General features: G+C 37.6%; 1 protein-coding gene across 1 annotated transcript in view; it reads right to left on the bottom strand.

The window, feature by feature from the left end:
• LRBA (LPS responsive beige-like anchor protein) overlaps positions 1-13133 on the bottom strand; it is a 723035-nt gene that overhangs the window by 626868 nt on the left and 83034 nt on the right. Inside the window, exon 4 of the mRNA XM_024764049.1 lies at positions 10890-10985. Coding sequence (XP_024619817.1) covers positions 10890-10985 — 96 coding nt within the window. The remainder of the gene's footprint in view (positions 1-10889; positions 10986-13133) is intronic.

Here is a 13133-nt window from a genome sequence, read left to right as displayed (position 1 = left end):
GAGCAGCCAAGCCCGTGTGCCACAACTACTGAGACTGTGCTCTAGAGCCCATGAGGCACAACTATTGAGCCAATATGCCTAGAGATCGTGCTCCACAAGAGAAGCCACTGCAATGAGAGGCTCGTGCACCACAAAGAAGAGTACCCCCACTCCACACAGCTAGATAAAGCCTACCCACAGCAATGAAGATCCAATGCAGCCAAAATTAAATTTTAAAAATTTTAAAAAAGAGGTAGGCAGTGATATCAAATTGGAAATTTGTTGCTGAAATGTTACATAAGGTAACAGAAGAGAGAAAGAGGGACAAGAAAGGAAAGAAAAAAGTTAAGGAAAAAGCCTGGAATATAATTTTTTTAACAGGAAATATATAGCTGAAGAGGATTCGTTCATAACATTTTTTTCATAATATTTTAAACTTTTATTCAAGTCACTATATAAATGATTTTACCACTTGGCTTAAACTTTTATTTAAAACATCGTATTACATGCTGCAAGGGCCCCCAAATCTCCAAAACAAACTTGAAAAAGAAGAACAAAGTTGGAAGACCCATACTACCAAATTTTAAAAATACAACACAAAGATACAGTAATGAAGATTTTACCATATTGACATAAAGATAAAGATCAATGAAATAGAACAGAGAGCCCAGAAATAAACCCTTATATTTGTGATCCTGATTTTCAACAAGAGTGTCAAGGCAGTTCAATGAGGAAAGAATAGTGTTTTCAACAAATTTGCTGAGAAAACTAATAATTACAAGCAAAGGTATGAAGCAGACCACTTCCTTACGTGTCACACAAAAAATTAACCCCTAATCGATCATAGATAGACCTAAATATGAGAGCTAAAAATATAAAACTCTTATAAGAAAAAATACGGTTAAATCTACATGACACTGAGTTAGAAAAATCCTTCTTAATTAGGCAATGAAAGAAAAGATATATGAATTGGACTTCATTAAAATTAAAAACTTTTGTGCTTTAAAGGATACCCTCAAGAAAGTGAAAAGACAAGCCAAAAGAATGAGAGAAAATATTTGCAAGTTATTTATCTGATAAGAAACTTATATCTAGAAGAATATATAAAGAATTCTCGAGAGGGCAGACAGCAGAAGCAAGAAGAACTACAATCCTGCAGCCTGTGGAACAAAAACCACATTCACAGAAACATAGACAAGATGAAAAGGCAGAGGACAATGTAACAGATTAAGGAACAAGATAAAACCAGAAAAACTACTAAATGAAGTGGAGATAGAGAACTTTCCAGAAAAAGAATTCAGAATAATGATAGAGAAGATGATCCAGGACCTTGGAAAAAGAATGGAGGCAAAGATCGAGAAGATGCAAGAAATGTTTAACAAAGACCTAGAAGAATTAAAGAACAAACAAACAGAGATGAACAATCCAATAACTGAAATGACAACTACACTAAAAGGAATCAATAGCAGAATAACTGAGGCAGAAGAACGGATAAATGACCTGGAAGAAAGAATGGTGGAATTCACTGCTGCGGAACAGATTAAAGAAAAAAGAATGAAAAGAAATAAAGACAGCCTGAGAGACCTCTGGGACAACATTAAACACAACAACATTCGCATTATAGGGGTCTCAGAAGGAGAAGAGAGAGAGAAAGAACAAGAGAAAATATTTGAACAGATTATAGTCGAAAACTTCCCTAACATGGGAAACAAAAGAGCCACCCTAGTCCAGGAAGTGCAGCAAGTCCCACATAAGATAAACCCAAGGAGAAACACGCCGAGACACATAGTAATCAAACTGGCAAAAATTAAAGACAAAGAAAATTTATTGAAAGCAGCAAGGGAAAAATGACAAATAACATACAAGGGAACTCCCATAAGACTAACAGCTGATTTCTCAGCAGAAACTCTACAAGCCAGAAGGGAGTGGCATGATAAAGTGGTGAAAGGGAAGAACCTACAACCAAGATTACTCTACCCGGCAAGAATCTCAATCAGATTCGATGAAAAATCAAAAGCTTTACAGACAAGCGAAAGCTAAGAGAATTCAGCACCACCAAACCAGCTCTAGAACAAATGCTAAGGGAACTTCTCTAAGTGGGAAACACAAGAGAAGAAAAGGACCTACCAAAACAAACCCAGGGGCTTCCATGGTGGCGCAGTGGTTGAGAGTCTGCCTGCCGATGCAGGGGACATGGGTTTGTGCCCCGGTGTGGGAAGATCCCACATGCTGTGGAGTGGATGGGCCTGTGAGCCATGGCCGCTGAGCCTGCACGTCCGGAGCCTGTGCTCCACAACGGGAGAGACCACAACAGTGAAAGGCCCGCATACCGCAAAAAAAAAATAAAAACCCAAAACAATTAAGAAAATGGTCATAGGAACATACATATCGAAAATTACTTTAAATATGAATGGATTAACTGCTCCAAGCAAAAGACACAGGCTTGCTGAATGGATACAAAAACAACACCTATATATATATATACTCTCTACAAGAGACCCATTTCAGACCTAGGGACACACACAGACTGAAAGCAAGGGGATGAAAAAAGATATTCCATGCAAATGGAAATCAAAAGAAAGCTGGAGTAGCAATACTCATATCGGATAAAATAGATATTAAGATAAAGAATATTACAAGAGACAAGGAAGGGCACTACATAATGACCAAGGGATCAATCCAAAAAGAAGAAATAACAATTATAAATATATATGCACCCAACAAAGGTGCACCTCAATATACAAGGCAACTGCTAACAACTATAAAAGAAGAAATTGACACTAACACAATAATAGTGGGGGAGTTTAACACCTCACTTACACCAATGGACAGATCATCCAAAATGGAAATAAATAAGGAAACAGAAGCTATAAATGACACAATAGACCAGATAGATTTAATTGGTATTTATAGGACATTCCATCCAAAAACAGCAGATTACACTTTCTTCTCAAGTGCGCACAGAACATTCTCCAAGATAGATCACATCCTGGGTCACAAATAAAGCCTCAATAAATTTAAGAAAACTGAAATCATATCAAGCATCTTTTCTGACCACAGTGCTATGAGATTAGAAATCGATTACAGGGGAAATTACATAGAAAACATAAACACATGGAGACTAAACAATACATTACAAAATAAACAAGAGATCACTGAAGAAATCAAATAGGAAATCAAAAAATACCTAGAGACAAATGACAATGAAAACACGACAGTCCAAAACCTGTGGGATGCAGCAAAAGCAGTACTAAGAGGGAAGTTTATAGCTATACAAGCCTACCTCAAGAAACAAGAAGAATATCAAATAAACAATCTAACCTTAACCCTAAAGGAACTAGAGAAAGAACAAACAAAACCAAAAGTTAGCAGAAGGAAAGAAATTATAAAGATCAGAGCAGAAATAAATGAAATAGAAACAAAGAAAACAATAACAAAGATCAATAAAACTAAAAGATGGTTCTTTGAGAAGATAAACAAAATTAATAAACCATCAGGCAGACTCATCAAGAAAAAGAGGGAAAACACTCAAATCAATAAAATTAGAACTGAAAAGGGACAAGTTACAATAAACACCACAGAAATACAAAGCATCCTAAGAGACTACTGCAAGCAACTCTATGCCAATAAAATGGACAACCCGGAAGAAATGGACAAATTCTTAGAAAGGTATAACCTTCCAAGACTGAACCAGGAAGAAACAGAAAATATGAACAGACCAATCACAAGCACTGAAATTGAAACTGTGATTAAAAATCTTCCAACAAACAAAAGTCCTGGACCAGATGGCCTCACAGGTGAATTCTATCAAACATTTAGAGAAGAGCTAACACCTACCCTTCTCAAGTTCTTCCAGAATACAGCAAAGGGAAGAACACTCACAAACTCATTCTTCAAGGCCACCATCACCCTGATAACAAAACCAGACAAAGATGTCACGTAGAAAACTACAGACCAATATCACTAATGAACATACATGCAAAAATCCTCAACAAAATACTAGCAAACAGAATCCAACAGCCCATTAAAAGGATCATACACCATGATCAAGTGGGGTTTATCCCAAGAAAGCAAGGATTCTTCAGTATATTCAAATGAATCAATGTGATACACCATACTAACAAACTGAAGAATAAAAACCATATGATGATCTCAATAGATGCAGAAAAAGCTTTTGACAAAATTCAACACCCATTAATGATAAAAACCCTCCAGAAAGTGGGCATAGAGGGAACCTACCTCCACATATTAAAGGCCATATACAACAAACCCACAGCAAGCATTATTCTCAATGGTGAAAAAGTGAAAGCATTTCCTCTAACATCAGGAACAAGACAAGGATGTTCACTCTCACCACTCTTATTCAACATAGTTTTGGAACTCCTAGCCACAGCAATCAGAGAAGAAAAAGAAATAAAAGGAATACAAATTGGAAAAGAAAAGGTAAAACTGTCACTGTTTGCAGATGACATGATACTATACATAGAGAATCCTAAAAATGCCACCAGAAAACTACTAGAGCTAATCAATGAATTTGGTAAAGTTGCAGGACACAAAATTACTGCACAGAAATCTCTTGCATTCCGATACACTAATGATGAAAAACCTGAAAGAGAAATTAAGGAAGCACTCCCATTTACCACTGCAACAAAAAGAATAAAATACCTAGGAATAAACCTACCTAGGGAAACAAAAGACCTGTATGCAGAAAACTATAAGACACTGATGAAAGAAATTAAAGATGTTACCAACAGATGGAGAGATATACCATGTTCTTGAATTGGAAGAATCAATATTGTGAAAATGACTATACTACCCAAAACAATCTACAGATTCAATGCAATCCCTATCAAATTACCTATGGAATTTTTTACAGAACTAGAACAAAAAATCTTAAAATGTGTTTGGAGACACAAAGGACACCAAATAGCCAAAGCAGTCTTGAGGATAAAAAACAGAGCAGGAGGAATCAGACTCCCGAACTTCACACTATACTACAAAGCTACAGTAATCAAGAGAGTATGGTACTGGCACAAAAACAGAAACATAGATCAAAGGAACAAAATAGAAAGCCCAGAGATAAACCCACGCACCTATGGTCAACTAATCTATGACAAAGGAGGCAAGGTTATACAATGGATAAAAGACAGCCTCTTCAATAAGTGGTGGGAAAACTGGACAGCTACATGTAAAAGAATGAAATTATAACACTCCCTAACACCATACACAAAAATAATCTCAGGAGAGGACTGGGGTTGGCGGCGTGAACACAGCCTGCAGGGGGTTAGTGCACCATGGCTAGCCGGGAGGGAGACCGGGGAAAAGTCTGTACCTGCCGAAGAGGCAAGAGACTTTTTCTTCCCTCTCTGTTTCCTGGTGCGCGAGGAGAGGGGATTAAGAGTGCTGCTTAAAGGAGCTCCACAGAAGAGCTGCGGCTAAAAGCACGAACCCCAGAGACCAGCATGAGATGCTAAGGCTGCTTCTGCCGCCACCAAGAAGCCTGTGTGCGAGCACAGGTCACTATCCACACCCCCCTTCCGGGGAGCCTGTGTAGACCACCACTGCCAGTGTCCCAGAATCCAGGGACAACTTCCCCGGGAGAACACATGGCGCACCTCAGGCTGGTGCAACGTCATACCAGCCTCTGCCGCCGCAGGCTCGCCCCACACTCCGTGCCCCTCCCTCCCCCCCGGCCTGAGTGAGCCAGAGTCCCCGAATCAGCGGCTCCTTTAATCCCGTCCTGTCTGAGTGAAGAACAGACGCCCTCCAGCGACCTAAACGCAGACACGGGGCCAAATCCAAAGCTGAGCCTCTGGGAGCTGTGAGAACAAAGAAGAGAAAAGGAAATCTCTCCCAGCAGCCTCAAAAGCAGCAGATTAAAGCTCCACAATCAACTTGATGAACCCTGCATCGGAGGAATACATGAACAGACAATGAATCATCCCAAATTGAGGGGGTGGACTTTGACAGCAAGATTTATGATTTTCTCCCCTTTTCCTCTTTTTGAGAGTGTGTATGTGTATGCTTCTGTGTGAGATTTTGTCTGTATAGCTTTGCTTTCACCATTTGTTCTAGGGTTCTATCCGTCCGTTTTTTTTTTTTAATTCTTTTCTTAATAATTATTTTTTATTTAAATAACTTTATTTCATTTTACTTTATCTTCTTTCATTCTTTCTTTCTTTCCTTCCTTCCCTCCTTTAGACAAACGAATCATCCCAAATTGAGGAGGTGGACTTTGAGAGCAAGATTTATGATTTTTTCCCCTTTTCTTCTTTTTGTGAGTGTGTATGTACATTTAACACCCCACTTTCACCAATGGACAGATCATCCAAAATGAAAATAAATAAGGAAACACAAGCTTTAAATGATACATTAAACAAAGTGGACTTAATTGATATTTATAGGACACTCCATCCAAAAACAACAGAATACACATTTTTCTCAAGTGCTCATGGAACATTCTCCAGGATAGATCATATCTTGGGTCACAAATCAAGCCTTGGTAAATTTAAGAAAACTGAAATTGTATCAAGTATATTTTCCGACCACAACGCTATGAAAAATGCAAAAATACCTGAATGAACATGTCTCCAAAGAAGATATGCAAATGGCCATAAGGACATGGAATGATGCTCAGCATCATCAGTCATGAAGGAAACGCATATCAAAACCACAATGAGATATTACTTAACACCCACTAGGATGGCTATAATCAAAAAGACAGACATTAACAAGTGTTGGCAAGCAAGTGGAGAAACTTGAACTCTACCAAATTGCTGATGGGATTATGAAATAAATATAGCCACTTTGGAAAACAAACTGGGAATCCCTCAAACGGTTGAACATAGACAATACGCCTCAGCAATTCCAATCCTTCATTTCCAAGAGAAATGAAAACATAAGTACACATAAAAACTTGCACATAAAAGCCCATAAAGCATTCCCAAAAAGTGCAATCAACTCAAAATCCACTGATTAAAGAATAATTAAACAAAATGTGCTATATCCTTTCAACATTAGTCAGCCATTAAAAGTAATGAAGCTGGCCTTCCCTGGTGGCGCAGTGGTTGAGAGTCCGCCTGCCGATGCAGGGGACACGGGTTCCTGGCCTGGTCCCAGTCTGGGAAGATCCCACATGCCGCGGAGCGGCTGGGCCCGTGAGCCATGGCCGCTGAGCCTGCGCATCCATAGCCTGTGCTCCGCAACAGGAGAGGCCACAACAGTGAGAGGCCCATGTACCGCAAAAAAAAAAAAAAAGTAATGAAGCAGTGATACATACTACAACATGAATGGATCTTGAAAACAGTAGTGGTAAGTAGAAAAAGCCTATCACAAAAGTCCAGACATCACATGATTCCACTTGCATGAACTGTCCAGAAGAGACAAATCCATATAGACAGAAAGTAGAACAGCAGTTGCCTAGGCCTGGGAGTTTGCAGTGAAATGTGTCCAGTGACTGCTAAGGAATGCAGGGTTTCTTCTGGGTGTGATGAAAATTTCTAAAATTGATTGTGATAATGGTTACACAGCTTGGTGAACACACTTAACCATTCACTGTACACTTTAAATGAATGAATCATATGATATGGGGATTATAAATCAATAAAGCTGTTAAAAAAAGATCATACTACAAAGTTTTTGTTTTCTTGTTACTTATAATTTACAATAATTACTGTTACTTATAATTAACAATTTCTTTTTATTATAATTTACGTAGGCATTTCTGTTGACATCATACATACACATATATTCTTTTATATGTATAAGATATTCCATAAAACATGAAAAAATCATAGAGCCAAATTTATGTAATAACACAATTGATACTTCAAGAGGCTGATTTAAACTGAATGTTGGGGACTTCCCTGGTGGCGCAGTGGTTAAGACTGCAAGCTCCCAATGTAGGGGGCCTGGTTCAATCCCTGGCCAGGGATTAGATCCCACATGCGTGACACAACTAAGAGTTTGCATGCCACAACTAAGGAACCAGCAAGCCGCAACTAAAGAGCCCACAAACCACAACTAAGGAGCCTGACTGCCACAACTAAGGATCCCACATGCCACAACTAAGAAGCCCACCTGCCACAACTAAGAGCCAGCGCAACCAAATAAATAAAATAAAATAAAACGAATGTTGCAATAAGAAAAAAAAATTTTTAAGTACATATTCACTGTATACATATGCTCTCTCTCACTGAAACATGAGAGTAGAGGATGTGAAAGCTTTCTAAAACTAATTCACCCATAAATACTTTAAGGTCCCTTTAAAAGCTATGTTTAAGGGAAAAAATGAGTCACTAAATATATTTAAAACACCTTTTCTCTGAAAGTTCCAAAAGCTGTGCAGTTGAACTGCGCCACTTTCAAGATACATATAAGTAAATAGAATGGATGGACACATTACTATCTCAAAGAATTATAAATAATAAAGTTATAACATGCGTGAAAAAGAGATTAATCTCATGAGAATACTTTATTTTTTAAAGGGAACCCTCTTGCACTGTTGATGGGAATGTAAATGGATACAGCCACTATGGAGAACAGTATGGAGGTTCCTTAAAAAACTAAAAATAGAATTACCATAAGACCCAGCAATCCCACTGCTGAGCATATACCCTGAGAAAACCATATTTAAAAAAGAGACATGTCCCACAATGTTCACTGCAGCACTATTTACAACAGTCAGGACATGGAAGCAACCTAAGTGTCCATTGACAGAGGAATGGATAAAGCAGATGTGGCATATACATACAATGGAATATTACTCAGCCATAAAAGGAAACAAGATTGAGTTATCTGTAGTGAGGTGGATGGACCTATAGTCTGTCATACAGAGTGAAGTAAGTCAGAAAAAGAAAAACAAATACCATATGCTAACACATATATATGGAATCTAAAAAAAAAAAAAAACTGTTTCTGAAGAACCTAGGGGCAGGACAGAAATAAAGACGCAGACGTAGAGAATGGACTTGAGGACACAGGGAGGGGCAAGGGTAAACTGGGACGAAGTGAGAGACTAGCACTGACATATATACACTACCAAACGTAAAATAGATAGCTAGTGGGAAGCAACCGCATAGCACAGGGAGATCAGCTCAGTACGTTGTGACCACCTAGATGGGTGGGATAGGGAGGGTGGGAGGGAGGCATAAGAGGGAGGGGATATGGGGGTATATGTATACATATAGCTGATTCACTTTGTTATACAGCAGAAACTAATACAACATTGTAAAGCAATTACACTCCAATAAAGATGTTTTTAAAAAACTATATATTTAAATATATATATTTAAAGGGTGGATCTGGATATGTTTTTCTCTTATTTATTTATTTATTTATTTATGGCTGCACTTGGTCCTCGTTGCTGCGCACGGGCTTTCTCTAGTTGCAGCGAGCGGGGACTACTCTTCGTTGTGGTGCGCGGGCTTCTTATCGCAGTGTCTTCTCTTGTTGCAGAGTACAGGCTACAGGCGTGCGGGTTTGGTGGTTGTGGCTTGCAGGCTCTAGAGTGCAGGCTCAGTAGTTGTGGTGCACGGGCTTAGCTGCTCTGCAGCATGTGGGATCTTCCCACACCAGGGCTCGAACCTGTGTCACCTGGTAGGCAGATTCTTAACCAATGCGCCACCAGGGAAGTCCCAAGAATACTTTTTTATGTTGGAGACAAACGATAAGCTCAATGCCAACAGAGTACAATTATTCTAGGAAGCTTCAAATCTAAAATGGTTATTAAGGAAAAATTATAAAGAAAAAAATAATATGAGCAATAAAACTTTCCAAAGAAAACTGTGTATTTTGTGTGAAGCATTCAAATATCACAAATATCCTTTCAGAACACTCTCTTCTTTCTGCAGGTATTGCCTGGCTACATAGGGGCCACAAGCAAGTAGGATATTATGAGAACAAAAGTAAAAAATGAATAAAAGGTAACCTCAGAAGAAGAATAGGCTGAAATATCTTCAAAAAATGTATGCTTGTAACAGGCACACCAATGTCATAATGAAGTAAAAATGCTTCCATAAATAATACATATACATTATATAATGTAATCCTATAATATTTTGAAACATTACAGATATTACTGCCATACATAACTGTCTTATTTATAAACTGATTAACAGATTACAAGAATGCTGAGATTGATATTATATGGAAACACACAGGTTAGAAAAATTTGCCTAGAAAGTTTCCAAGAGTAACTCTCAGGTGCAAAAGAAACAGGAATCAGGAAATGTAAGGCTAAAGAAAGATCTTCAGAAAGATAAAACTGAAAGTGTTACACATAAATTTCTTTTTTTTTTAACATCTTTAATGGAGTATAATCGCTTTACAATGGTGTGTTAGTTTCTGCTTCATAACAAAGTGAATCAGCCCTACGTATACATATATCTCCATATCTCCTCCCTCTTGCATCTCCCTCCCACCCTTCCTATCCCACCCCTCTAGGGGGTCACAAAGCACTGAGCTGATCTCCCTGTGCTATGTGGCTGCTTCCCACTAGCTATCTATTTTACATTTGGTAGTGTATATATGTCCATGCCACTCTCTCACTTCGTACCAACTTACCCTTCCCCCTCCCCGTGTCCTCAAGTCCATAAATTTCTGTATGAGAATGCAAAGATAAAATTCATAAGACAAAATGGCTTATGTTGAAAAGAACTGGGTTCTTATTCCACTGAGGCCCCAAGGGGTGAGTGGACAGCTTTCTTAACTTCTCAGAGCCTCTATTTCTTCACCTCTAAAATAGTCAGGAAAAAGTAACATGCACAATTGCTGTAAAGATTAAGTTAGGCTGTGCAAAGAAGTTTCTCCCTAACACAGAACCTGTCAGGAGTGTTTACAGGGCCGTACTTTCAGGAAGCAAAAGAAAGAAAAAAGAACTTCAAGTGATTTCCTCGTTAAGATTTACTTACTGCAGCACTCTTTCCTGGAAAGTTGAAAAAGGCATCCGGACCATACTTCTGTGGCATGTGCTTTAACACAGATAGCAACTTTCCAGCATGTGGAGGCTATGAAAAGAATCAACAATTCATTAACCACATCATTCACCATAAAACAAAAATACCTACTTTTAGTAGAGACATACTTTAATATATCCCCAAATAACTAAATAATTCTACAAGCTAAAAAGCATATAAAATAACCTCCTTAAAGGAGGGTTATTTTCAACTACCTTAAAGAAATGAACAATGCACTCTATGCCATTTTTTTTTATGAGGCGTTGGATTAATATGAGCCAACAGCATTTGACACGTAACTCTTCACACTACAGCAAAAACAACCTTTCAAAATTACAAACTACATCAACCCACTACCCATCCCTTTTTAAAGCACTTTCTAATTTCACCAAAAAATAATGCTTACCAAGTCCCACTGTTAAAGGCACTTTAAAAACAATAAAATATTTTAGCCTCATAACCACACTAGGGGTTATTTTCACTCCATTTTGCAAAGGACGAATCTGAGTCAGAGGAACATGTCCAAGGTCATACAGGTAGTAAGTGACAAGGATAGGATAAGAATTCAGTCTGACTCCAGAGTCCATGCTTTTAATTACTACACTTTCACTGTTACATTATTCTATCTCTCCTATAGCTTCCCACTGTCTTTAAAATAAAGACCAAAATCCCTAACATGGCCCACAAGATAGTTTACATATCTCCTTAACCTCTTTTGCCTCTCTCTGCACTCTATCTACAATGCCTTCTCTGTCTTCTTCCCATAATAGGGCCTGAGCACAAGCTATTCCTTCTGCTTAAAATGTTCTCACTAGGCCTATTCCCCCCTCCCCAGCCTCCTCCACCTTAACTAAATAAATCTTACCCATCCATTGAAGTTCATCTTAATGATCACTTCTCAGGGCAGTCTTCCCTGACCTCTGAGAATGGATCAAATCTCCCTATCACATTTCATTCTACAAAATATCTCTACTATACAGCATGTATAAAAGTTGTAACATTACATTTATTTGATTAATGCCTCTTTGACCCACAAGTCTCCTCTAATACATTAAACAACCAACAGCTAAAACGAAAAGGCACATTTACATTTAGGAAAAGCAAAGGACAATCAGATACACCTTATCATTTCAATCAGTTTAGAAAGTGTAGTACATTCCTCTTAAAAGTTAAAAGTTCAAAACAGTGTCAAACTACAAGTGAAATCATTGGCTTGCCTTCATCTTATCTGGTAGCTGCTCTAAATTATCATTAATAACTATCTAAAAGAGTTTGGCAACCTTTTACCTAAATGTTAAGTGGAAAGCTTCATTCGTAAGTGATCAAGAAATTTTCAATTAACCACACTGTTCAATTATAAAAGTGTAATAACAAGTTATTACAATCACAATGATTTTTTAAAATAAATTCTAAAATGAAATCACCAAAAATAATACGCAGTCAAAAATAAAAATATAACTGTAGCATTTCTAGAGAAATCAATCCTCAAAATTTTCTTTTCTATAAACCAATCAAAAAGCATACATTAAGACAAGCACTTAATCCACAGATACTGCTAGGGGACTGTATACTAAGAAAGCCTTTCAGAAAATAATTCAAGAGTCTTTAAAAATGTTCACCCATTGATATACTATTTCCACATATAAAAATATGTGCTAAAGTAATAATCAAAAAAGCAGACACAGATTTAGATACAGGGATTTTTCACTGCACTGATATGATAGCAAAAGCTACATAAGCTCTGAGCAAGACCCTGCTCTTGTTTTATTAATAGTTCATTATTTTTTTCCCTCCCATAAGCAGCTACATTAACATGCTTAATCTTTTTATATGTGTTCCTTTAAAAATGTGTTTCTGTGTGCCTATACTTAAAATTTAAATGATGTTGGGTTAGATATATCATTCTATTTCTTACTTTCTTCCTGCTTTTTGGTATCTATTCTTATTACTCTGTTCATTATTTCTAACTGCTATATAATAATCTATTCTATGCATCCAATACATTTTACCTATCTATTCTCCTAAAGATAAACACATGTTGACAATTCACTGCCATCAAAAATAATGCTTCAGTGAACATCCTCATACATATTTCCTTACAGAACTATGTGAGAATTTCTTGGAACATGCACTCAGGAGCAAACTACTAATTCATTGGATATGGGTATAATTTAAGTGACTAACTAGTACTAGATTACT

This window comes from Neophocaena asiaeorientalis, unplaced genomic scaffold, assembly GCF_003031525.2.
Source record: "Neophocaena asiaeorientalis asiaeorientalis breed wild unplaced genomic scaffold, Neophocaena_asiaeorientalis_V1.1 scaffold594, whole genome shotgun sequence".
In the NCBI taxonomy this organism is placed as follows: domain Eukaryota; kingdom Metazoa; phylum Chordata; class Mammalia; order Artiodactyla; family Phocoenidae; genus Neophocaena; species Neophocaena asiaeorientalis.
The sequence above is the reverse complement of the archived record's forward strand: the minus strand, read 5'-3'. Positions and strand labels throughout refer to the sequence as shown.